Source organism: Haemaphysalis longicornis, unplaced genomic scaffold (genome assembly GCF_048455015.1).
Source record: "Haemaphysalis longicornis isolate Haplotype H1 unplaced genomic scaffold, Haemaphysalis longicornis Haplotype H1 scaffold_2, whole genome shotgun sequence".
Lineage (NCBI taxonomy): Eukaryota > Metazoa > Arthropoda > Arachnida > Ixodida > Ixodidae > Haemaphysalis > Haemaphysalis longicornis.
In genome coordinates this window covers 127,181,583-127,209,451 of record NW_027526295.1, presented here as the reverse complement: position 1 = coordinate 127,209,451, position 27,869 = coordinate 127,181,583, and the positions used below count along the sequence as shown (strand labels likewise).

Below are 27,869 nucleotides of genomic sequence, written 5' to 3'. Positions count from 1 at the left end.
ACAGGTATTGAGGGCTCTTCTGAACGGTGGTGGTAGGTTTTCTTCCATGGTGTAGTCAACATTACTGAATTTTGAAATATCTGTTAATAAAAGAGACCGGAAAAAGGGAACGTTCGTGATATGAGCTCGTACAAAGGCGGAGCAAAAATAAATTAAGCATTGCTAATAAGAAGGCCAGGCCACGAAAACAGCCAACGGAAAAAATAATTCCGTAATAAATCTTAGATTAGGATCAGTTTTATCCCATGGCAATCTCACCTTGCCTGAAATGTTCTTCTTGGGGAATATGTTCCTCATTGGGATAACGGGAACAAGAGCAACTTGTTTTGTAGTTATATAGAAAAAGCCAAAAGAGTACACATACTGCAATTGCTGTCCCAGGTAGTATTAGCCCTATAGGCTTCATTCTGTAATTCGAGGAGGCCAATGGTGGGACTCGACGTTATATATATATATATATATATATATATATACATATATATACTTCTAACATATTATTGTTTCATTCTTGTTCGGTTCAAAGTAAAAATATAATAATAAATTTAGGTATTGTCACCTACTTATTAACTGCAGTGATGCATGAAGAGCTAACCTTCCGTAATTACACCGGCAGCGGAAAGATTTTTGTGTTGAAATTCTCCTCACTGAGTTCTCGGGCAATCAAGAAATGCGGTGACTTTCAAGGCATAAACGTCCCACGCATCTTGTGCTCGGCCAAATTAGCACTTTTTGCTCTGTAGTGACCCCATCCATAAGTCGAAAACAGCTGCTCAGATGACTGAAAATATTGAACCATGTATATCCATACACACTGCCCAAAAGATAATTAACTCAGGTCCGATTTCTGCAGCGAAAATTGAGTAGTTTTATAGTCCGCGCTTAACCTTATGTAATCCTGTCTCGTCAAATATGAGTACCGCTGAGGTATACTGAAAAAACATCGAAGATATCAAAAATATCCAGCAACGCTAGCAACCATCTTGTGTTCGCTACCTTGCAAATGGCAAATACGGGTTCTTGTACTCTTTGGTTCATTTTAAACAATATTTCAGCTGTGAAGTCAATTTATTAGATCAGCGTAAAACGCAACTGACTCTAGCTGCAGAGAGATTTTGTGCACTTAAAAAGTTAGGCGGCATATACTGAACTCTTCAAATAATTCCAGACGCCGGGTACTCAACATCCTAAAGGTATTTGAAGTAAATAAATATCTGTGCATTTTTAACAGCGATGCTGTTTAAGGTGCTGGTAGGGCAGGCGCTCCGGCACCGCCGTAGCTTTGTTATGTTGCATTTGGGCGATACGAGTGCCGCTACCTGTGGGAGGCGCGATACAACTAGTACAAGCACGGCTTTGTAAAAGCATCGCGGGGTGGTTCCTTCTATCGGTTGTTACAAATGGTGCAGTTTTGACACTGCACAGAGAGAAATTAATGGTGAAAAGAAAGAAGCCACAAGGCTGAGAAGCAACAATATTAATCAGCTTCTTAATTAACTTCTCAAACACCAGACCACACAAGCCGAAGAGTCGCCCCGAACGAGTTCAGACATTTCGGGCAAATGCTCGACCCACTAACCCCTCTGCTACTCTTTGAGCTTCACCGGAAAGCGGGGGAGGGAGGGGGGGCACAAGTACATTTAAGACATTTAAAGGGGTCCTGAAATACCTTCCGCCGTTTCGTGGATGTACATGTAACCAAATAAAGCAATGTATTATCAATCTCCTCCCGGAAGAATTTTGTTGAAGCGATGAGTATTAGCTGAGAAATCGTAAATCAAAAACCGCGCATTATCGTCGCGCCGCGTTTCCTCCTCCTTTCAACTTACTCTCCGCTGTTGACGGCGAGCGAGCCTTCCCTCCCATGATGCTGCGCTCCTCCGCGGTGACGAACTTCCGCTATTGCGCTGCTCACACAGCCGTCTGCTACGGGCAAGATTTGTTGGCACCGTGAATGCCGCACTCCGCTCAAGGCTGGAAAAGCGAACGAAAAATCTGGCCCCATGTGTGCGGCGGCCTAGCCTTGCCCTTTCGCGGTGTACGTTGCTGCAGAACTTTGCTATCGGCGGCACGCGACTTTTTATCGGCAGCGAACTCGCAGCCGCACGGGGAGGATCCTGCGCTCGCTACCTTGGATGCACAGCGCACTGTTTATCCAAAAAGCGCCGTATCAGATGTGGCCCCGCTGGTGCCGGGTCCTATTTTGTGGCGGTGGTAATTCCTGCCGGCGGCATGTGAAAAAGACACTTTAAACCGATACAGAACCCGTGCACAAAACGCCAGTCCAGCTTGGGGCGACGCGTGGTGGAGAGCGGCAACGTTGGCAAAACATGCTCCGGCGCGGCTCTGAGCTTTCTAGCGCTGGAGCGAGCACCTATTCTTTGACAATATCATACATCGGTTGCCCTGGCAACAAGGCACAAACCGCTCTAGAAGTCAGTAACGGTTGCGTGATCCCGGTTCAGCTTGGGGCCCCACCTCGCGGCCTATGGGCACTGCAGGCATACTACTCACTCCCATTTGGAAGTGCGAGATGCGTTTGGCATTACAGGAGGCGATGGTGTGTGTGTTGTGGACGCCAAATTTGTTTCGCGATGAAATGCGACGTTGTGCTTCTGCGGGTGGATAGTGCTTCCCATGGTCTGGATTATCTTTCTCAAGCGGCGTACCACTCAACCTCGCATGGGGTATGTGCAGTGTGCGTGGCTAAAAGCCATCTCGGCTTGTGCGCCAGAGTTAAGTGACTTGATGTTCGTCCCCGCAAACCGCGCGCGAGGTGAGTGCCCAATTTACGAGGGGCAGGAGGAGGCAACCCATCGTCTGTCAATCGCGGTTCGGACTTGCAACGCATGTTGGGACGTTGTGTTTGTTCGAAACGCATCTCTGGATTGTTTGGAAGTTGAATAAAATATATGCGTCAAACCCGGGCATTCGGCTCAGGGCGTTCTCTGCGATGGCACAAAAGAAGTGCCACGGGGCTTCAACGCTTTCTTTATGGAACGTACTCAAGTAAGAGAATATTCATGTCGTGTGATGGCCCTGTTGCATTCAATACAAACGGTTAAGCGTTTGTTTACACTTGTTTCGTTTGTCATAAAATGTCCAAGCACTCCGGCACTCCGCTGGCAGATCAGCCGGCGAGCCGACGCTGAGCAGGCGACTCATCTCTTTGCCGGAAGTGCGTGAAAAAGCCGCCCAATACCAGGATGTCTAGCTCATGACGAACATCTGGGAATCGATGATGTAGACATGTGAAGATGGCGGCGTCCAAAAACACGAAGGAAAGGGTGAGAAAAAAGCGACAAACTTTGCAACAAAAGTGTGAGCTTTCCGCTGCGCGTAAAAGAGTAATGCTTGGCACAGATGATGTTGACGACCCAATCTAACGATTGCGCTAGTCAATTTAGTGTGCTAAAAACGCCTTTCAGGGCCCCTTTAATGACGAGGTATTCACTGCACTTTGCGGCTCAAACAACGATACCGCGCCGAAAACCTGACCGGGTCTCGAAGCATAACAACACAGTAAATTTGGCCTAGTCTTTAATATTACACACGCATAAACTTAGCCGAACCAAGAATAAAGCAGTTAAAGCAAACAGCCTTGCTGTTTGCCCAGTATTTGCGTTACTAGTACGAACCTGCCCCCATGTTGTTCCGTAAATTTCGTGGTTTATTACGCGCGCTACATTAATGCGGCCAATACCTTTACCGCGGCTTCGGCTGCGTAATTGTAGTCTCAATCATACTGCCAACTTGGGTTACAGCAATTGCCCGGTGCGTTCTATCTGCCGTTACCGCACATGCGCTGGTCAGCCTCGGATTCGACACAATTTTATTATTGAGAAACTCAACGCTAGGAATAGAAACACGCTTTTTTGAGCGTAAGGAAGAGAAAAGGTTAACACATTGCAGGCTAGCTTGCTTTTCGTGGGGTTAATAAAAAATTACAAGCGTTAATAACTTTATTATTTGTTTGTTCTAATTAGTTTGGCCGCATTTGAGCGATAAGATGTGCGTGTGAGCATCAGTCTGCTCGGAGTGCCGAACTGCGATACCATGAGGCTGTTAACCCCATCAATAAAAATACCTTGCGTTGTTTGCTTTTTGGTGGTTAAACTACTTTTGTACTATATTCCACATTTATTTCCATCTTTTTGTTTCTTTACTTTACATTACCCCAATGGGAGATAACCTAAAAAATTCAATACAGGGTTAGGGGCTTTCTCAGCGGCTCACGAGCTTTTCGATGAGCTTTGAATATCTGCTATGAACAAGGGCTATATTTTTTGTAGCTTTATACATTCCAAAGCACTGGTTTACGTGTAGCCGATATGCTAGCTTTGTATTTTCTTTAACGTTTCGATACTTGTTTTATTACTTGTTTGTGCAACAAGTGAACAAGGTACCATTAGCGCAGCAACGGACACTGAACGCGGAATCTCATTTTGGGATTGCTGAAAACGGATACCTTAAAGCTTCCGAAAAAAAAAATGATGATTTTTTTTAATTTGATGAACTTGCCTTCAAGGAACCCAAGAGGCCCTCCACAAACTAAAAGACTGATAGCGGAATTGGCACCGTCAAGCCCGAGCGGTGCCACGTGCAAGAAAAAGGGAGGAGCACAAACAAAAATTCCAATGGACGGCTTGGCCACGTCGTCTATTTATTTATTTATTTATTTATTTGGAATACCCTCAAGGCAATTGCATTGAAGAGGGGAGTGGGTGATTACATAACAAGAAATAAGAAAAATGCAGTACAACGAACACATTGCGAGTACATATCACCTCTAAAACAAACGTAAAACAGTAAATAAGGTTGTAATCATTCTTTTACAACGTGAGAAACGTAGCTAAGGTATACATGTTGTAAGGAGTAATACAGGAGGTCAGTTGCAATTTCGTGTCAGTTCTGGCGTTCCTGGCAAGACTCATAAAAAAAATAAATACAATAGAAGCAAAACAGCAAAACAAGTGGGATTGGCAGGAACCATTGTATCGCTACAGACAATAGACAAATCTAGGTGATGATGTTGCACACAGCGGAATGAAACAAGTCTGGGTAACATTCTTTGCTAATGCTAACATTCTTTGATTCATATCACTGTGTTTAGGTTATATTGCCCACATTGTAGATTATGTTTGTTGTCATACCACCCTCGAAGTAATTCAAGCAATGGCCCATCCGTAAACGTCCTAAAATGATTACTTACGTAATGGGAGGGGTGGACGTAGATAGAGTTCTATCAGTGGACATAGGAGACCTTCCCGTATTTTCCTCAGCAGTAAACACGCAATAAACGCTTGATGCTTCTCTTCCTTTCCAAATGCCACCCGTGACCTTTTATTGACGCGTAAAAGAATTGACAATAGAGGAAAGTTATACTATCGCCATAAGGAAGAACAGCAGCTGTAGTGTCAAAAATAAATTTGTTGGGTTGGGCTGTACTCGTCGGGAACGCATTCGCCTTAATGAGAATCAAATATAGGTATCGGTTGATGTACTCTGAAGTTCGCCTCAGCAACGCTTGCAAGCTGGATGGTGGTGCCGTTCAAACACGTATACAGCTGCAGTTGTCACATACAATTTTCAGTGTAATTTTCTTACCTTCGGAAATGTACTGAAACAAGCTGGATCATTTTTTTACAGTTCGGGACCCCCAAAATTATAGCGCGCAAGCATTTATGGAATGGCTATGCGAATTGTCGTCGGTTGGCATTTTCTATAGCTATAAACACCTTACACAGATGGGCGTAGTTGATCTATGTGCTGAGCAAAGCGATGTCGTCTGATAGGCCCACTTCGGTTGAAGTTGTTGCGGCTGGCACGAATAACAATTGTCATATCAGGCACGGGTGGGAACTATACGAATTAAGGTATGCTCATAGTTTTTGCTCAAGCTGCGAAACAGATGTTTACGATGTGGGTTTTGACCTGGTGCTGGCAGACTGCTGCTGCCCAGCTGGCCTTATTGTCGGTGATATGGCCCTCGCCTGTAGGGTGACAGTCTCCGCTAAACGCCCTTGCCTGAGACTTATATAGTACTCATTGTCTGGGGCCATACTGTTTAACGCAAAAAGTTACAGGAGTTCTATGTGGCTGCGGACTTAGCTTTACATTTGAGCTACCAAACGAAAATTGAATGCAGTGTTTGGGCTTGCGGCTATTTCGAATATAAAACCGTGAGTGTCGGTCCTGCTTCCTGCGCCCAAAGAAACCCATACTGTACTTAACTTCCGGGCATTCAAAGATTGTTTAAATGGGGATTGGTGTTTCTTTTATTACGGTCAGTCCTCAGAAAATCATGCTTGAATAAAATTTAACTGGTTTTGCAAGCCAGACTGGCTCAACAGGGTGGATTCGAACTTTAGGTCATTTGCAGGATATTACACAAGTTAATAAACTGTGCGAATTCAGACGGGGGCAAAGGAGTAAAGAACAGTGCATGGTATGAGAACCTGCCGCTGTTCTCTTTGTACAATACGCGGCGAATATAACGCTAACACGAAAATATGAATCAAAACACGCAAATAGCTCAATTTCTTTTCATACAAGTCAAAATGACGCGTGGCTTGGTTACAAAAACAAAGTATAAAAGTTTAGCCAACACACGAAACGATCCCGGCCGGCCACTAATCGAGAGCTTTCAGGAGCAAGTCAGGAAATCCATGAATGGTGCGGCAGCGGGGTCTCCGACGAAGGGAGAGAGAAATAGAGAGAAATCAGTTTATTTTCCAAGCAAGTTGAGTAGGAACGCGTGGTGGCGGACGGCCGAAGGCTGCCGGCGGCAGTGGCGGCTCGGTGACCCAGATGTAACTGCGCCCCGGTTGCGAGCAGCCGAGCGCGTCCTCCCACTGCTCGACGCTGGAGATGGGGTGGAATGGGCTAAGAGGGCAGGCCCACATGCCGTAGATTTTTGCGTCCAGGGAGTCACAGAGGGGACAGTTTGGCGCAGGAAACTCAGAGGAGTAGGTCTTGCGGAGGAGGGATCGACGGGCGAGGGAGTTGGTCTGAATGAGTCGCCATAGGCGCTTCTGAGCGTTGGTGAGGAATGTGTGGCCAGTGGGAAAACGGTGGCGAAAGAGGCGATAATGCTTCGTGGCTTCTTGAGCGCAGACGATCGCGTGCCGACCGAGCACTGCGTTAGAGAGCAGGAGCGAGCCCAGCACGGCTGCTTAGTTCTCGTGCTGCTTTGTGGGCCGCCTCGTTGCCTAACACCCCAGTGGGGGCCGGGGTCCAGACGATGTCGAGTGGTTGAGTATGGGGACTTAATAGCCAAAACACTGCCACGAATGCAGATTTGAATGGCCGTCTTCAAATAAGTGATTTTAATGTATGGTGGCAGCCTGGTGATGCGGGCCAGTGCTATTGCCGCCTCTTCCGTCGTTGCGGGGTAAGATGTCCGTGCGGTGAGGAAAGTGATCGGGGGAGAGCCTGCCAGCTCTCCTGTTCCTCCAGCCTTTCACCATTGGTACAAGCTGGGAAAATTTAGTTGTTAACTTATGTGGCAGAAGAGTGTCGCCAGCGCTTTGTCAGGTCACCATTTGTATTTTCATTACGAAGGTAGAACGACCAAGTAAAATGGTGTTTTCACTGAATAAAAACTGCTATGAGCATCAAATTTTGTTCAGGCATATGTTGAGTCTAATTTATTTATTACGTCCTGCGCATTTATATTTCCGTAAAAAAATATTGGTGTATTACAAAACTTGCACAAATACCCTCGGTACAAAACCCATACAAAACACATACAAAACCCTTCGGGAAATTCAAAACAATACGCCTGCGGAGAGTTCGAAAATAAAGTATAGCAGATATGGCTAAAATAAATGTAACTGCGATGGACATGTACGAAGTGAAAAACGGACATACAAGAAACATCTGAACAACGTCAGCAAAATATGTCTAAATACCATCCACAAATGAAGCAGCAGCAACATCGAGAGTACGTCTTTAGCAAAGTTGAAAGAACGTGCAACATTAAGGTACCAGCAACCTTATCTCAAAATCCAAAAATTATCATAAAAATATTGCATGTTGGTTGGATATCTAATCGAGATACTGCTGCGACATAGACGTTCGGATCTTTTTGGGACGTCTCAGAGATGTTAGTGGTTTGACAACAGTCCGCGAAAGTTCTGCACTCATTGAAGAAATATACATATAAAGTACTTGCCAAGGTGCAAGCCAACAGGAAATAAACCACTTAGAAACGAAAACGACCTAACAGAGGCGGAAGATGCCGAAATCAATTGTGATGCAGATTTATTCCTCCATGGCCCACCTCTCCCCTCTTCTAGAGGAAAGCCGCAGAAAAACTCAACAGACGGACAATAAAAGAGAAGATCAGTAGCAAATCAGCCGCTATCTGATTTAACGCTTTGACTCAGCCTGCGAGAAGATTTAGGCTAAGATTGCGGATATTTCGACTAGCAACCAGAAATATGGTCGATATGAGAACGAGGATCACAAACTCCTTGCAGTCGAGTGTAACAATCCCAGCCTCACAGGCCACAATCCCATCGCCGGGGAGCACAAATAGATGGTATTCACATAAAACATTAGCGGGTGGTTTCTCCACTTCGCAACAGTGAAAACCGCCATTAAAGCAGCTGCCGTATCCGCGCATGCGCCTGAATCTCGCAAAAAAAAGCTGGGCCTTTGACCGTCGCCTGCGCTAATAATACAGGGTTTGCGGCCGTGACGCCAACAGATATGAATAACCGTAGTGACATTGTTTGGTGATGCTCTACTTACCTTTGAGTACTCTGCATCAGCACCGTAGCCATGGGTGCAAAAGAAAGCTGCATGGCGCGCGAAATGCCTACTCTACAGAGCAGTTTCCTGCGAACACGGATATCAACGCTGGTGCGGCCGCAACTTGCACACGCAGAGTCGTTCAGTACACAAGCCAAATAATGTTTCCGAAGAAACTGTGACCGTTCACCCATACGCCGATGGAGATACAACGATAGCTACGCAGTGAGTGCATTGTTAGCTGGGAGACTAGCCACATCTCTCTGCAAGTGGCCGAGGGTAAAACGTAGGTGTAGCAACGGGGGCGGGGAGGGGCTGGCATGCTGGCGCACGCACATGGTTGCCGGCATGCGCGCAACGCCAGTGAACACAACCTATAGGAGCGAAACCAGGCACTTTCCTACGGGCGCTATGCCGGAACGGTTCAGCCAGGAAGTAAACTGGCTGACGAACTTGAGATGGAGCAAACAGAAAAAAATACATAACCCGCAGATATACATTGCAAAACGGAGACAGTAAAGAAACCCTACATTTTTCACTACAAGAAACGGGTGAAATTGGAAAGCTTGCGGGAAGTGCCACTTACACCCAACCAGCGCTAACCCGAAATTCTCCGATAGCAACGTTACTTAAACCCACCATTACAAGGAGTCCAGCACAACACCGGCTTCGAAACAGCGGATCACGCCATTCTAGAGATTATCGGACGTGAGCACAAGGGAATCACATACGCCATTCTCGTGCTAGCGAATACAGCTACCTATGGCCCCGACCTAATTTCGCCACTTTTCCCAGCCAGGCCGAACCTCTTAAAGATGAACGCCTTATAAATATTGGTGACTTCAGTGCCCCGCCCACTTCTATGCCCCGCTCGCAGGCTATGATGCGTAAATTCACCAACAGAAATCTTTGCAAAGACATACATCAAATAGACTTGACTGCCATCCGGTATATCACCTACACTGATCGAATAGGAAATAGTATACCCAGAGACGTTAAGCCCATACCTCTCCCTAACCGAATTTGTCACAAACACTAAAGGAATGAACCTAGAAAAAGACAAGCTATGATCATTCTATGGCCGCAACCTTACCCACGACCACCGTAAGAAAAGAAAAAGCAAAAAACTACTACAATCGCAGATCTGGGTAGACTTCAGCACATCTATAAAAGCGCAAAGGGCACCGTCAATGAAACAGTGAACATCGATAGCTAAGTGCGCAAATTATTGACGGCGTCAACATACATAGCCCCACAGAAGATTTGCAGAGAACAAGAACAACAGGATGTGAATTTGAAACTTGCGCACCTGTAGCTGCAAAGAAAAGGCGACAACAAAGGCTGTAACCGCACAAACACCTGAGAAGACCCTACAGAATTCCGAAGCTCAGCAACGATTTCTAAGACAATATCGGAAAACTTTCCAAGCAGTTTTGGAACTCACTCTTCGAAAGATGCAATCGACACCTTTTTAGCGACAGCGTAGCTACACTCAGTATCTGTCCTATTTTTTGTTCTCGGAAATATAACGGTTGCAGTAGCTAACCTAAAATATTTCCCCGCAGATTGAAGCTAGAAGATCCTGCACCCAACGAAAGCCAGAGGTCTATAGTAAAAGCATCTGGAATGTTTTCGGTCACTCTGGGTTGTTTTCGGTGACTCGCGACCTATTTTGATACCTTTTTGCTCCTGGAAAAATGACGCTAAGCAAACAAACACGACGTATATGTTTGTTCAATCAAAATACCCCTTGCGAGGTTTGAAGGCAAACGCGAGCAATAATCAGGTACCACGTCTATTCCATCGTGTTGGAGTTACATTCGTTGTTTCTGCTACTATGTCTTTTGTTGGTAATTGCCCCGACCGGCAGACGGGTTGGAAGTTACGCGCTAGCTTCTTCACAGTGACCGCTCTCCTCAACGCACGCCTGCAATATAAACGCGACTTCGCGATCACCTCTGATGGGGCACCCATCACAATAATTATGTTTGTATTCTGGCACTAGGCCGGTTCAGCTCTTCTGCTCTGCACACAAGGCTGCTGTTGTGGCAACCTACTTACCAAGGTTCTCTATAGAAGCCAAAAGTGCTAGAAGGAGACCTGGGTACCTGGCCACGAGGGCACTCAAGGAAATGCGGGAGCACCAAACGTTAAACCACAGCCTGCCTGAGAGCGCAGTGCCCCACTCAAGGGCACGTGTGGCGCAGCCAGGAAATCAAGGACAAATAGATACCACACATCCGCTACTGACGGCCGGTCAAAACAGACAAGCACCAAACACCAAACAAACCATTCACGCCCCGGCAATTCGCTGTACTAAAGCAGATTAGAAATTATTTGCTACCAAGTTTACCAGTAACACAACGATTACGGCATCGACCAGATACCCTGAATGTGCAAACTGCCGGGACTACTCCACCATTTATCGCACCATTTGGACGTGCACACAGAACCAATCCCGAAATTAACACATTTTTAATATAACACGACTTCATGGTAAAGGAATCCGGCCGGGTCGAGTGCAGAATCGCAAATAGCACTGATCTAAGGCGGAGATTGCCATGTCGACTATACCGGGAGCTCTAGTCTCACTGTTCCTTGTGGAAATGAAGTTATCTTCGTGTTATTACATTCAGTTTAAATGGGAACTGCATTTACGGCCAAATGGGTTGTCCTGTGCATGCTGAGCACAGTACAAGAATTTTCAGGATATTTTTAAACGGCTTAGTACTGAGTATTTCTAATCCCCTAAAGTCTGTCCGCAAAATTATGATTATTCCTCCGATTTTTGTGTTCTTCTTTGCTTCGCGTTTTCAAGTAGCCTTTTGAACTTTCTGGTTGCGGAATCTTCTGGGCGTCACTTGCCTTTCAGCTTGTGCCTATGGGATTCCGTTCGTAAGTCCCTGAACATTTTCTTGTTTTCTGGTACTGTTTTTCGACTTTGTTGAAATTTAGGCGCAAACTTAAACAGGGATAACAACGGAGCACGATGCTCAATGCCAGCTTAATGCAAATGAGCCTCCATGCCAGCTTAAGACCATACGAGTATCTTAAGAACGGCCCATGAAATCGCACTCAAGAGAATTACCTATACTTAAACAAGGCACTGTATGACACCTGCACCACACATTCTTTGGAAGAACGGCTTAACGCGCAAAAATTCAGTAAACTGGAACGACTGCGAAACATGACACCGGACATAAGCAACCTTCACAACCTAGGATACGACACCAGCCAAGGAGAGAAGCACCGATGAGCAACTTAAGGCTGACATACACGGTAAAATATGCCCAGCTCCACTATCCCTTAACGCGCATACAGGCTTTCAAAATGAAATTAAGGCCACCGTGAGGGAGATCGACAAGACTGATATGCAAATAGAACTTTACTACACGAACGCCAGCCAGAAAGATGGGACCGGAGTTACCGTTGTATTCTGAAACCGTACTCTCATCAAAGCTGGTATAGAACATCACCTCAACGCAACTGCCGATGTGGAGACAAGGTTAATCGTGTGTTCTAAAGAGCACTCTTGCAAGTCTGTGCCAGACACCGGTAGAGTCTACGTTTACACAGACTCACCGCCGCATGCCCTTACCTTCCCCCAGCCGAGTTCCTGATTTAGTACGCACCTAAATATCAACAATGTATGTTCACCAACTGGCATCTCTACTTATTTTCTTCTTCTACAGCACCCCCTCACCTACACAGCTATGCATCCGTCCTGGGTTCGGAGTTTGTGTCCGAAAGGAGCGCATCTCCACCTGATCCGGCACGGCTGCGCCCAGCACCGCGCTCCTGTCTCTCAATATTCGTGTGCACCCGCCTCATAGTTTTCGTGTGAGGAACACTTATACCCTGACATCCGCAGCCCCGAATTTGAATTCTAGAAAAGGGTCGCCGATTAAGTCGAGACAATGCAGGAAGCCTATCCCGAGCGACGCCTGCCTTCCTTGACGCTTGTCGTATTATTTTCTAAAATAACCATTTTTCTAAGTGCTATGAAAGAATTCATGTGACTGCTTCGTTTATACTACTTAGTGTGGCAACAAGAGGTGAGTTCGTAGAGTTCAAAAGCCTCACGCAGAAACCAATGATTTTTGGTTTTTTCCCGCCTCCGTTTAGCAAAAGCATGAGAAACACACATTTCTGCAGAGAAACACACTTTTAGTATAAAATGTTTCTGTATAACGAATTTAAATTTGAGAAACGGGTCGTGACAAGTACGTACTATGTGAAACACGCTGAAAAAGAGGTTGTAGAGGATAGGGTATTTAATTCTAAGACAGAGAGGGGCGGCACAGATGGCATTCTTTGTTATGGAGCGAATGAGGTATTTTTATAACTATAAAAATTGGGTTTGGAATGAAGCAAACAAAAGCTAAGTGTAATAAAAAAACAGTTTAGTGAAGTGGCAAAATAACGCAAATATCACCATAGCAAATGTCACCCTAGAGTTTTGTTTCGAAGTTTAGCTTTTTTAATTCCAGCAAAATAGTGTTAAACCTCGTCTGTCAAGTTTGCTGTGGACGCCGTTGGGTGTTAATTCACGTTTTGCGTTTAAGTCACTGGTAATGATCTAGCCACCTGTTATAAGCACCGCTCAAATAATCCCAAAGGCATGTCATCTCAGATGTCACGCCACCTACGTTATGCCCTACTCCTTTTCGGTGGCTTACAACAGTAAAAATATCCTAAAACCATCACATTTTGTTGTAAAATTCCGCAGATTTTGTATTTTTTCCAAAATCAAAGCTCTTCGTTAATCTCAGAAAGAACGTCAGTGCATCACGGATCTTTACTGTGAAAAGAAAGTGGAACAAAGTTTTTGCAATCCCTGTTATGGCAGCATTGTCTCTAGAAAAAAGGCAGGGAACTCACAACTAATCCAGATGCTTGCAAAGGTGCTGTACTACTTAAACGAGTAAGATTCTTAGCAATGTTCACAGCAAAGTTTTCCGCCTGTTTAGTAGTCGCTACGCCACTTCTTGGTCAAGGAACCTACTAGTGTAAATTGTGGGGCCGTGGGAAATGTCATTATTTAAAAGTTGTGTGGATACCAAAGCGTACGCTAGTTTTTCCCTGTGAACGTAGGCCACTTTAGCCTCCGGCAGCCTTCTTGTTACCGTTAGCTGCCTTTATTTAGCTCAATTTGCTAACACTTGGTTTGGTTTGTGTGGATGCTTCAATTCAATAGCATAGACGTGCGCCTATCCAAAGGGAGTGTCTTAGAAACAAGATCGCATGTTTACTTTATTTGAAAATAAATCTACGTTAAAAATTATTAACTAGTTCCTCCAATTGATAACGAAGAATTCAAGATTAGCTGTTGCGCGGCGGCAGCACCATTACGTAACTTTCAAGTATTTGACCATTTCTAAGTTACACCGAAGTACCCTTTTACTGATCTCACGTAAAGAACTGATATTGGAACATAAATGCAAATCTTCCTCTTGTTTTTTTTTGTTGTTTAGTGGGCGGTTTAACCAGGCTTGTTTCTTTAAAACTTTTATCAGTCGGTGCTCGCACCATAGCGCTTGTTGCGCACACTCTCGAGTGTTCTTTTGTGCTCGTTGCGTTTTGTGTGGGGACAGCCGTGGGTACGATGCGACGAAGTGGGTACCATGGGGGACAGGAAAACGTTCATTTGCTACGCAGTGCTGTAGGAATAAGGGCTGAGGAGGCACTTCGTTGTCCCGAAATATGTTGTCGCAATTTCTTCTATACCTTGCTAGCGGCTTGTTTAATGAGCTTATATTATAAATGGTTTTGACGAACAATTTGTTAGTGTCCATACCATCTGGAAAAGGTGCCGTGTATGTTCTAGGGCACCAGATTCGCCAACTTGGAATATGTTACTACGCACTGCGAAGGTTGCTAGGAGACCATATGCACTTAGTACGTATGTAGCTTACACGGATTGGGAAGGTGACAATTATACAATACTGACCACGCTGAGAACGCGCTACAATCTCGGACAGCTAGCTGCTCCTCGACAATCGCTGCGGCTGCGTTCCTCGTTGTCTACACGACAGCAGTCATTTGGGACGCCTCTATCCTCTCCTAATAAACACCTAAACACCTAATAAATATATATATATATATTTATATATATATATATATATGTATAAGGTTAGTAGAGACAGAGACAAACGAGAAAGACTTAGAAAATAAAAATAAGTTTACTGACGTTTCAGGGAGAGGACTCCCTTTCTTCAGAGTGCCAAAGGGAGTCCTCTCCCTGAAACGTCAGTAAACTTATTTTTATTTTCTAAGTCTTTCTCGTTTGTCTCTGTCTCTACTAACCTTATTTTTTTCGCGCTCTGTGTGAGTTTTTATCTTTTCAGTCTATATATATGTATATATATATGATATATATATATATATGATGCCTGAGGAAGACCTGTCTCAGGTCGAAACGTTGGAAATAAAGTCTCTGAAGAGCGTACTTCTACGTTGTGCGTATTCCGGCAGCAACTAAGGACTCTACTTCACGACTATATATATATATATATATATATATATATATATATATATATATATATATATATATATATATATATATATATATATATATATATATATATATATATATATATATATATATATATATATATATATATATATATATATATATATATATATATATATATATATATATATATATATATATATATATATATACATATACAACGACGGGTAGTGTCAGTTTCTGTGTACTTCACAACCGGAGGCTTAGCTAGCCACATGGGCTAGCTGTCGGGCTGTGCAAACTAGTACGCATATCTATGGATATATTTCCAGAATCCCCGCATGTACAACAGCGAGAGAAAATTTGCAGACTTTTTGTGACGCCGTCTGTTTACGCCTGGAAGACGGCCAGCTTAAGTAGTGTGCCAGAAGCAGGAACCAACAGCCAGCCTTAGATTAGCTAAGGTGTTCCTAAGGAATGGTGATGTAACTGGACTGGTGATGTAACCAGAACGCCTTCCCCACCAACTCACCTGTTAAGTAAAGTTTTCCACCTCCTCCTCTTACCCTCTATCTTCTCCACTCCCTCCTCCTATGCTGCCCCACAAAGCTCTACTGCTTCTAAGATCCAGTCGTGAACCCTCTGGCGAAGAGCTTGAAATCTGTGCTACACTAAAACTTTCATTGGACGGTTGACTATTTTTTTACAAGTGCGCTAGGTATAAAGACAATGCGGCACACGATAAATAAACCGTCTGAATGGATCCGGAAGTGGTTTAAGAGGCATTGTCGTATCGAAAAATATAGCAAGCACAGATTTCCTTCTAAATGTTGCCAAATTTTTACCACTTAATAATTTGCCGCACGTTAAAGCCAATAAAACATCATGATTCTTCATTTCTGGTAATCAACCGGAGAAATGAAATCACAAAAAAATCTCAAGGGCTATTAGCAAAATTTTTAAAAACGCGAACAAAGGAAGCAGGAGAAAAATGTGGTCACAATTGTACAACGCGCTGTAAAAAGTTGCCGGCACGTCACAGAATCAAACATTTTTCTGTTTTACTACATCGCAAGTAACAAAGAGGCTGTTGTCCTCCCTGTTCGTTTTTTGATGATCACGCAGTGTTCAAATATCAACAGAGGAATGGTTCAACACAGTGCTCATCAAAAGAACACCTTGACGCGCCAAACATCCCATTTGCAATCCTTGAAAAATGCTGAAGAAATGAGACGCCTCGAGCGGGACAGGACGTCTTTAATCTGCCGCGTTCTGCTCAGTCGCGCTGCGAGGAAAAGAATTGAAGCGCTCTGACCAATAGCACTTAAAAACTGACTCCGTAACTACTTTTGAAGTATCGGTCATTTTGCAACGCTCACGACTCACCGCATAATTAGGAAAATTACGATGTAATCAATTACGACGGTTCGTCTACGCGGGTAGCGGCGCTTCGAAGCAGCTTCCACGGGCGGCCGCCGCTGCGTTTTTCCACCGATGACCACCGACCGGGCCGACGCTGTGGCGGAAAAGAAAACTATCGCCGTCAGCGACGGAGAAGCGCATTCGGCTGGCGGTGCCTTGTTTCCATCGAGCGGCCATGCACATACCAACAATTCAGAGGGAACGACATTTTTTTTTATTCCGAAGTACGTCCTGGAGTGAGTTCGAAGTTGGTAAGCGTTGCTGGGGTGCCACTACTTAATTTTCATCTGTGTATAATGCCATTCCAGAAAGGTAGTTCCAGGATCCTTTTTAGGTTATCCGTCCGTCATCAACAGGAGGGCGAAATTTGCTAACATTACCTTGCATATTAACTCCTAGGAAACGCAGGCAGCACTTGTCACCTACGTGCTAACGACGTCAAGGAATATATCCAGCTCAGGCACAGGATTTGAGGTGATCAGACAAGAATAGGTATCGCTGTCTTCGTATTGCACGTCCTTGATGACAAGCTTGTGAGTGCCTTCATCATCATGGATAACTGAGTACCGCTGGGAACGGGAAATTATAATAGAGCCGACCGAAATCACTTGCTGTCCTTTAAACCGTCTCCACAAGATCTGGAAAAAACAAGACACCCAAACCAGAGGTGAACATTATACCGACTCTGAAGTATGTTTGTGCTTAAAGAACTAATTGGGTTAAACAGGAGTGCAACGCACAAGGAGAAACCCGTGCAGCTACTTGACTGGAAAGTATACGTCTTCATGTGCTTAACATGGCCAGGGTCATAGAAGCAATTTTTTTCAGTGCTTTACTGCTAAAACCAATAACCAAGTTGAGGAACACTGCAGTATCTGTACTTTAGGGTGCCAGAACCATAAAACCACAAGCACAAGGTTCCAGAAAAGCAAGCGAAGTACTTTGAGTTTTACAAAAAAACCGCCATAAACATAAACTTCCCGTGCCATTTGAACTATTCTACGGTGCCCTACATGTCTACTTATGGAGGTTCGTTGCGATGTAATAAACATACTTTTTCAGGAACGGCTTCTTTCTGTTACTGTATGTGATATGTCAATTTCTCAGCATGGCGTGGAGGAAGGTACTTGAAATTTCTGCCGTATCCCGATGTTTAAAAAAAGATTTGTAAGCGGCTACTCGCCAGCAATGTGATTTCGGATGTGCCACAAGAACATAGCTGTGGCTCCCCAATCCTATTATGTAATCCGTCTAAGCCCATCGGTGTGGAATATTAGCTTGAATAGGGTGCGCATGAGGACTACGTCCCGACGCGACCTGAGTCTACTTGCGTCGCCTCGTGTAGGGGGCGCGAATAAAATATAATTGCACTTCGTTAACATTGGTAGATTATAGTGCTACGGTCTACACATACCAATCGAGTACAAGCACTGGTAGCAGGAGATACCTTGTTGTTTAGGTGTTATCACGGAAGTTGGACTTCCAATTAAAGTAAAGGTTCTTCAAAACATTTTATATGCAAACTTTTACTTGCTCTCAGCCAGAAAGACAATCCGGAGCATTACAGGGATGTAAACGATGTTTTACAGTGACTCTGTTTAAAATATAAATTAGTTTTTTCTCCCTTTAACATCTTTGTCACAAGCGAGGTTAAGATGTTCATTCCTGTCTGCACAGTGACTTGTGGCTTTTGCAAAGTTGCATACAATGAGAGAGGCATTTATTTTAATCATTGCAAGGCTTGTTCAAGAGAGAGGATAAAGATTGCGATCATTCCTACGTTCTTGAAAGGTATATAAGTGGGACGAGTGACATTTTAGGCGTTGTTTTATTATGGTACAAATGGACAGCGTGAACAAGAATCAAATATCACGCCGATTTGAAGAGCGGAAACAAGGCGTCCGTTGATGCATATTTAGTGTGCTGTGATTACAACAGGGAAGGAAGATTTTCACGGTGCTTTCAGGGCCTTTTGTTGTAGGACTACCTAGCTCTCTAAAATGCGAAAGCATAGCTTAACGACGGAGGTTGAAAATACTGCGCACTTCGGAATGCGATACAAGCAGAGAACCGACGTACTTCCAAAGCCCGACGATTTTATCTATGTAAAGGTGGCTATAACGAATGGGGTATGGTCATCGACTAAGAAACATGTATTAGCGACATGTACTCGGACCTCCAATAATTAAATTTATGCGTGGTAATTGCAGAACAAGAAGCTAGATGAGTAGCAGATACCACGCAAGAGTGATTCGGCGAACCTTCAAGCCGAAACAAAAATGAATAAAAAAAAAAATTCGCGGAGAGAAAAGTACACGGTAACATTAAGAGGACACCGCGACAACAGAAAGCACAACCTCATAGAAAAAGGTGCGCCACTGTAGGCACCACTCTGAATATGTATAAAATTAGCGCTGCCTTCCACGTGACGCCAGTTCTACGAAATTTCTCGGCTGGTGCATACGTAAAATTGTCCCCTACACCTTGGAGAATCAGAGACATTCGAAACAGAAACCAGTACCCACTATAGCAAAGAACTAGCTACTGAGATCGACTATGAGGCGTCTACCTCACCAGTGCCTGCGAAAAAAAGCAGCTAGCAAGCCGTACCATACACAAAATGAAGCCTATAACGGTGCCCTCCCCAATACGATTTGGCGGCGTGAATAATACCGTACTGCCCGTTAGGGAGTTCAAGCCTAATGCTTCTGCGTTCACTAGATAATAGGTAGTACTCAAGGGCTTCAGAAGTTTTATTTTTAAAGCGACGTTTATCACTTTTGAATCCTTTTGTTTTTTCACTTCATATATTGCATCTAGAAAAAAATGAGAGATATTTTTGGTTATTTTATGGTTCGTGCTCTTCGAGGCAAGAAACGAAGCATGAACATGCACCTTCTTTGAAACAAGATAAACAACGTTATAATTATAAACAGCTCAAAAATAGACAAAAGAAAGCAACTTACTTGGTAAGGTTCTAGGATTTTAACTGAGCAATTCAGCGATACAGTCTGCCCCAGCGTCGCCATGATATTCTGGACAGGAGTAATAAATGAAGGGCCAGCTTCCTGGTTTTGTGATGTTGTCACAGCCTCAGGATCTGCGCTTTCAAATAAGAAAATTCCCGGTTATTTTTAAAGAAAATTCCAATCGTATCTACACTCATCTCGTGTCGCGGTTTTCCTAGACTTTAGAGCTGAATATATTAATGACTAGCTTCTACCAGGTCAGCAATATAGATATACCTTAGCAGTAGTACGGACAATAAAGAGCATGATCGATATTTTCTTGGCACAGCGTTTCCAGCCCACCAAACTATTTTCAGCGGAACACACATCCTTCACGCCTGCAATCGTAAACGATTCAATCACATTAAAAAAATCTACGAAAACTGAGCGCTTGTTGGCGAACAATATTAAATACTTGTTCTCGAGACAGACAGACAGACAGACAGACAGACAGACAGACAGACAGACAGACAGACAGACAGACAGACAATGAATTGTATGTAAATTATTGTTATTGTCGAGAGAATATATATATTAAACGGAACTCCAAACTTTTGATGCAGCTAACAGAGGGGAAATATTACAAAGAGATGTAATGTAACAGGACGAGTATAACTTTCTTATATCCAGAGAATGTAAGCTTCTCGCCGAAAAGCAGTTTTGGGCGCAGGAGGGTTTTTAGGTTCATAAAGGCAATTGAACTGTCAAAAGGTCGCCTTCAAAGCCAGAATCAGGCGCACCACCCTTTGCGCTTTTTGGGTATCGGGAAACTGCAAAACGATTTCAGGTGAGATTCCGAATATAGGGCTTAACTCGGCGAAACTACACCTGGGTTATGAGGCTCGCCGCACTGGAGGGTTTTTTGAATGAATTTTGATCACCCGGGAAAATTTACGCGACAGACGGGCGTTTTTGCTTTCTGCCTCTATTTGAATATCAGCCACCACAGCCGCAATTGAACCCGCGTCTTTGGACTCAGAAGCAAAATGTATTAGCCTCTGAGCCACCGCGGCGTGTGAAAACTTCAAAACGAATCCACTGGCGTTTACATTATTAGTTCTGTTATTTCAAGAATATGGCTTATATAATACGATTCAAGAATATGGCTTATATAATATGAATGGTATGATCAAAATCATTGTCCTGTCAAAGGACGGCAATCAGTCAGTCAATTAGTTCTTTATATAGCGAGACAGTGGTGTATAATATTGAGTAGACAACCTGGAAATATAATAATTTTTTTGTAAACAAGGGAGAACTAGTCAAATATCAAAAGCATAACGTTGCTTTTGGTAATATAAAACGCTCAGACGTTCCGCCAGTAGTTCATTATCCAATTGTGGTATTGTTAATATCCCTATCACCTACCCTGACGAAGATCTTCGTCTTGCAGCGCGAGCCCGGGATCAGTTGTCAGCTATTAATAAAAGAATTCAGACGGTTCCCCGTTCTCTCTCGTGCTTACAAGTGGTGCCGTGACCAGGATTTCTACCCCCACGCAACTAGCGCCAGCAACCAGGAGCGGAAAAGACGACGGCGTCTGAGCAGCTGATTGTAGTGGTCTAGACAACGAGGACGCCATCGTGGAAAGCTACGAGATCCAACCAGCTGACTGAAACGTTAGAGAGCCCAGAATACCATTTTGCAAGATGAGCAAAGACATTGTAACGAAAAAGAGGAAGGCTTTAAGGTCGCAAAAACACAGCTCATCAATGCAGCCGAGCAGAAAATAGGAGAAGGAGTCAAAAGAATGGTGGTTTGGTTTACGCAAGCACAGATACAGGGGCTGGAAGCGTGATTACAAGAAGAAAACAACCAAATGAAGCAATATATGCCAGACATAGTTGTAGGCATTGAGAGAATAATCTATTACGACATGAAGATATTGGCTATCCTATCAAAGCTTGAGATAAGCATTGCGGCGTCCATCCCAAGCGGCGTATATCCGAGGCTAACCTCCCGACGTTAGCGCCGAGCACTCAGCACAACGCCAGTCCAGTCGACATTGAGCTGGTGAAGTTACCGAAGGTGCATCTTATAAACTTTGATGGAAATGAGCTGCAGTGGAATAGATTTTGAAATCTACAAATCGTCAGTTCACAACAGACCTTGTATGACTGAAGAACTTACGTTCAACTACTTAACGGCTTCATTAACTGGCAAGGCAGCTGCTACAATGGAAAGATTACAGTTCTCCGCTGAGAAGAACTGTGACAACGCAATACTGTTATTGAAGGACACGTTCGGAAGGTATGAAAGATATGTGGATCTGCGCATTAGCGAGCTGCTAAACCTTGCAAAGGTAAAATGAGCGAGGCATACCGAAGAGCTAAGAAAGCTATTCCAAGCCGTACAAGTGTCATCCTAGCCCTCGAGTTACTGAATGTGAGACCCAAGTTTTATGTACCAATGCTCATGCCACTGCTGAAGAGAGTTATTCTAGCGGCGTTACCAGTAGAGCTCCAATTGAAGGAGATGGATCAGAATAAGCTGGGCACGGAAAGACAAGAACGAGAGCAAAGCGAGTCAGCAGGAAAAACAAGTGCGGAATCCCCAACACAACTGTTGGAATTTCTTCGGAATAAAGTAAACTTGAGAGAGGAGACAGAAAAAGAGCAAACATCAGGGACCCAATAACATAAAATAAAAACCACGCGACAGTTTCCAACAACAGCGAGGTTTTATAGCTCATCTAAAAAAGTGTGCATCTTTTGCCAACAAAACAACCATGCGACAGAACATTGTTGCTCGCCACAGCATGCCGATGGAAGAGAGAAAGACTGCACTCGCAGACATCAGGGCACCCTCCAGGTGTACGCTGGTATAACACACGGCACGTATTTGTGGAGCTAACGTGCAACTGAAACGATGCAAAGAAGGACACGCGACATCAGTGTGTACAACGAAACGAGAAGCGAAAGCCGGACGACATGTCGCAATGGTTCAACTACAACAATCGACAACGCATAGCATGCATGCCATTCAACGAACGGAAAAGCAATGCGTGCTCCTACAGACAGCGGTAGCTTGGAAAGAAGGAGACTCCTCAGGCAACTGCGCCCGATTCTTAATTTACAGCGGCAGCAAAGATCATTCATTCAAGCCGGATTAGCGGAATCGTTGGGAGCAAAGGTAATCAAACAAGAAAAGCTGACGATTGGCTCATTCGGCGGTAATAAAACGGTGATCCTTTACGTGGTACAAATGACTGTAGGGCATCGAACCGAAAACCAATCCACCGTCATTGAAGCACAAAAAGTGGACATAATATCCCGTAATTGTCTGCCAGGACCAACTAAAAAAATAGGCAGAAAGATGAGGAAGCTACCTTTGGAGATTGCGACGAGACGCACAGAACAAGAACTCCGATATAGATAGGGTTGCTAATTGGTTCTGATTACTATTGGGAGTTTTTCATGGGACAAATAAAACAACTAGGTGAGAAGCTAGTGGCTTTACAGACAACGCTTGGATGGATAGTTTAAGGACAATTCCAGCAAAGCAAGATGAACATAACAAAGTGCCAGGCAGTCAGGGTACTTCAGGTTGAAGCTACTAACAAAGGCATTTAGGACGAATTGCAGAAATTTCGCTGTGTGGAGTCTATCGACATCGCAACAAAACCTGGACATTCATGTTTCGAAAACCAAATCCTGGAGTGCTTCAAAGAGCAAATAACAATTAAGAATGTACGCTACTCAGTATGTCTCCACTATAAGAAGACGTAAACCGGGATACCAACGAAGAAATTGCAACAAAAAGGCTACTGCAGTCAAGAACCAGGCTTAAGAAGAATGATTTTCTCAGAAGATATGACGAGGCAATATAAGAATATTTCACCTCTTGTGTCGCCGAAGAAGTTAGAGCGCAAACAGAATAAACGAACGTTCTTTCGTACCATATCCCTCACCACGCAGTGATTCGAGAGGACCGCGGAACAGCAAAGTTAGTGTCGTTTTTGACCGCAGACAAAAATACTCCTCTGCCCACTAAAAGGTAACCTATAAACGTGGTAGAAATATTTTCCTTTTCACGGTCTTGGCGTTTCTTGCGGGCTTGACTGCCATTGCTTAAGCGGTGTGTAGGCCATTATCTGGCTTTTTTTAAATGCTGTAGTTGACCCATAAGACATTCAGTTTTCAAAATACCAACAAATTGACAGCGAAATTTGGAATCCCTTTCTGGAGCGACGAGCAAATCATGCGGTGCCGCAGTGTGTATGGTGATTACCCAAACGTTTGCAGTGCTTCTAGGACCAACGATATGAGTGACATCTTTATTTGAGGGGTATAAGGTTCTCTTTTAATTCCCCAATAACGTCCCACATTTATCCAAACACGAAAGTAATCCGTGGCCCATTTAAACTCATTTTTACACTTTCATAGGGGTAATAAAGAAACCCATTCCCTTTGTAATATATGACATACAAAGACCTCTCATACCTGCGTTCGTGATTAAAAACGGATTTCAGGTGCCGTACATTCGAGAAAATAATATGGTTGCCACGAGGCTCTTCGTTTCCTTCCAGAGTTTAAAGGCTTTAAAGAGTTTAAACCGCATTTAAAGGCTTGCCAAGTCTGAAGTTTGTATACGTAAATCAACGTAACACTATTACCCCGAACTAAAAGGATTTATCTTATTGTTATCATTTATTTTAAGCCCCCAGTTGGGATGAAAAGGAAGTGTCCCGCAACGAAAAAAGTTAATATAGTAAGATACAGCAAGACGGCAGCGACAGGCTCAAAACGTCGCAAAAGGTACAGTCATAGACAAATGAAATCCATATACAAAAATATTATAAGAACACGCAAAATAATATATCATTCGTGGAGGCTTAATAATGCTACGATGTTGATATATTTGGAATGCCACATCTCAGGACATTGTTTTTGTAATAGAGCACGCATTGTTTTAACTTGCATGGAACAAAATCGCGCTAACTGCGTGTTCCGGCTCTTATTTTTTTCGCATTTTATTTCTTCATGACTGTTCATGTATGGCAAAGAAACATTTGTGTTTCTCCATTGAGGGAAATACATTTATGTGCAAGATAATTGGGCGCTCCAATGCAGTGTGTCGGACAAAACAATGTTTTGGTGGTCATGATGATATCGATTGGTTTCCTATATAATAAACGCTTGTAGATAAGTATATTGCGAATGAGCTATACACCTGGCGCTCAGCTTTGCGTAGATACTACGTCAGTTAGAAGAGGCGCTTGCAGTCTACCAACGGCTACATGCTAACATCATATGGCAATGCTTGTGCGATTCCGCCATGCTTTCCTAAGTTTTAATTGGAGAGCAATAAAGGCGGTTCATGAGAGCTGGGTATTTTACGAACACGATTTCCTTTCCAAGCAGCTACGTAACTTCTCATCACACTCTACAGTTATAAAAATGGTGAAGAATACCATTATACTTTTAAATCAAAGACTGCTTTGCCTTTGGGTGAAGCAGTGTGTACAGAATGAGCCATCCAGCACAACGCTTCTACCAAATGTTGGTGCTTCAACAATAAAAACACACACACATTCATGAAGGGGGACGTGCGATAGATAGGAGGAACTCATTCTTTATTTACCTGAGTTTATGATGCTTTCGGTCATGACAAAATGAGCACTCCGGCTTCCGAGGCTGTTTTCGGCGTGGCAGCGGTAGATTCCCACGTCGTCTACTCCTACATTTCGCATAATCAGGCTCGTGCTTACTTTTCCATTTTCATGGCGGTTTTGGATGACTTCGTGATTTTTTCCAGTGACATTCACGGAATTGCGGTACTTGCTCCAGTACACTGACGGGTACGGCACACCGTGAATAGTGCACTGGAAGGTGACAAGAAGCTGCGATTGCTCTCTGCTTAGTTTCATGCTTGATGACTTAACAGCAGGGGCGTCTGTAAAGTGAAATCAGAAAAGGTTAACACTGTAAATTCACGTCCATGCTTTGGATTGTGTAAACATGGAATATCGTTTATCTGCTTTATTTGGGAAATTTTTATTCAACTTGGTAAAATTATTCGCAGTGGTAGCACTGGGTTCTTTTCTGAATGGACAAAGCAAGCTTTACAAATATGTATATAATAGAAATGACGCAGCTATCACTGCTAGTTGATAACTCTCAGAATATAAATGATACAACCAATACCGGTAAAATTATGGATGCCTCCTTGCCTTTTGCCTTTACGCAAAAATATTCTATCTGAAACAACCTGCCTCTTTCATAGCTCGACGCAAAACAACACTATTTTTCTAAAGAAACAAGTAAATGTCTGAAATGATAGATTGTTCTCACAAAACTGCTCTTGCCGTTCCGGTGGAATTCGTGTATTTCATTCTTTAGTTTGTGGTTTCTCCGTTCTACTGCTAGTTACACATGCAATAAGCAACCCATAAAAGTCAAGTTCTCTGAGAACTATGAATGAAGTATAGTGAGTATCTCTCTTCGTACGTTTAACGCAAACAGTATTTTTGTGACTGTGTGTATATTCGAAAGCTTTAAATGGGTTATACAGGAAATGATGTCCAGCTGACGTATCGTTTCAAATAAAACAGCAGCTTCAAGGAACGCAACCATCCTGAATCTTAGGTAGAATTCTGGCTCATTTGTTCCACAGGCTACCAAAGTAGCTACCGAAGTAACACTAAGGTAGTTAGACTTTGTGCGTATATTTTCCGCATTTTCACAAAAAAAACCTGAGATCGACAGGTTATGCGAGACACACTTAGAGTAAACTACAGCACATTTCCCAACTACAATCACCGCCATGCAGTTTATGCACTGTGACATTTTACTGTTAAGAAAACGCTGAAAGTGCTTCAGAATTACTGTCCTTTCATCCTGTGAAGAAGCAAGTCCATCGTAGTTGACGCTCTGTGTAGATATACTATGTTGGGGTTTATCTATATTGGGTATTATAGTTGTATTGAATTTTAAGGGCATTGACACCATCTAAACATCACAGGCTACATCCCAGGCTAAGGACACACACGATAAGCGGGTAGGTACAAAATAACGTTTTGTTATAGCTACTCACAGATACTCACAGCTCACGGCTACTCACGGCGCATGCTCTAGTGCGCCGCTCAAGCAGCCACTGAAGAGGGCGCACCAATACGCAATGTTCAAAGGGGAGAAAAAACGAAACGCGTAGAAAATGCTATACATCATTCGTGGAGGCGGCGACGAGAGAGAGTAGTATGAAGTTGTGATGTAATTATCTCCTTGCGTAGATAGCCCTGCCTCAATGTGCAGTACACAATATGAGAGAAAAATAAAACTTAAACCTATTCCTTAAAAGTCGGCTTTAGCACTAAACAGAAAGGCATTGGTGGGAAGACACGTCAAACATGCACTTTACGTGGAAGCTTTAAAATGCACTGTTACTTTTATATGGGTGGCAAACAGAGTGGTAGCGACCCTATAGTCAATCGTTAGCGGCAGAGTTGAAGACCAATTCAAGACAAACAGTGACTTAACGACTCTGAAGTGCCCACTATTTTTTATGAAACCTATCACATATATATTGTCACCAAAACACGCGTGCCCTAACACCACGACACAATAGCTAGATTATAAATACAAACGAATTCCTCTAAACTTGGCTAAAACTGAAGGCGTGGAAACTAAGTAATATTTTCAGGGCAAGGCTTCCTTACAAATTTCTTCTCCTTCAATACACACCACAACGCATCCTGTGCTTCTCCACGCTCTATGGGCGTGCTTGCAAGCTTTCTCCGGCTTCCTAGGGGGTGTTAGTCGTCGACGATGGAGAAAAATGTCGAGGCTGTACTTTTCAAATCTCTAGGTGTTCTTTAGCGCAGAGCGTTTAATGTGAGCGGTTGTGTTTTGCGTGCGTGTTTCCTTATGAATTCCGGCAACTGCAACAGGCTCCTGCCGGTGGAGAAAGGTGGCACTTCCGGCCTGACACGAGTGAATGGCGTCACGCTGTTGGGGTTGCCTTCTCCGCTAATTTTTAAAAGCGATACGGGCCTCCTGGTACGGTTGGGCGAGGGTTGTTTCACAACTGCAACAGGTGTACTGTGATAAAGAATTTGCTGTATCCCCAAGTTCGTACTATCCTTCAAAAAGTATACCTCTGCTCAGCAGTATACCTCAGCTCCCCTGGGCATCCATCTGCACATACTGCAATGGCTTGTACCTTTTTCTAGAAATTGTTTGGTCTATACTCTATAACCACGTTTGGCATACGTC

The 27,869-nt window shown here is 43.7% G+C and overlaps 1 protein-coding gene across 2 annotated transcripts in view; it reads right to left on the bottom strand.

Moving 5' to 3' along the window:
* The window catches only part of LOC144169203 (striated muscle preferentially expressed protein kinase-like), a 290,267-nt gene that overhangs the window by 220,914 nt on the left and 41,484 nt on the right, over positions 1–27,869 (bottom strand). Inside the window, exons 8-10 of one of the 2 annotated variants that reach the window (XM_077698244.1) lie at positions 25,240–25,551; positions 19,615–19,748; positions 16,840–17,286 (exon numbers count right to left, since the gene is read on the bottom strand). In XM_077698244.1, coding sequence (XP_077554370.1) covers positions 17,071–17,286; positions 19,615–19,748; positions 25,240–25,551 — 662 coding nt within the window. In that variant the 3' untranslated portion in view covers positions 16,840–17,070. Of the gene's footprint in view, positions 1–16,839; positions 17,287–19,614; positions 19,749–25,239; positions 25,552–27,869 lie in introns of those variants that run through there. The other variant, XM_077698245.1, reaches the window with a different exon arrangement.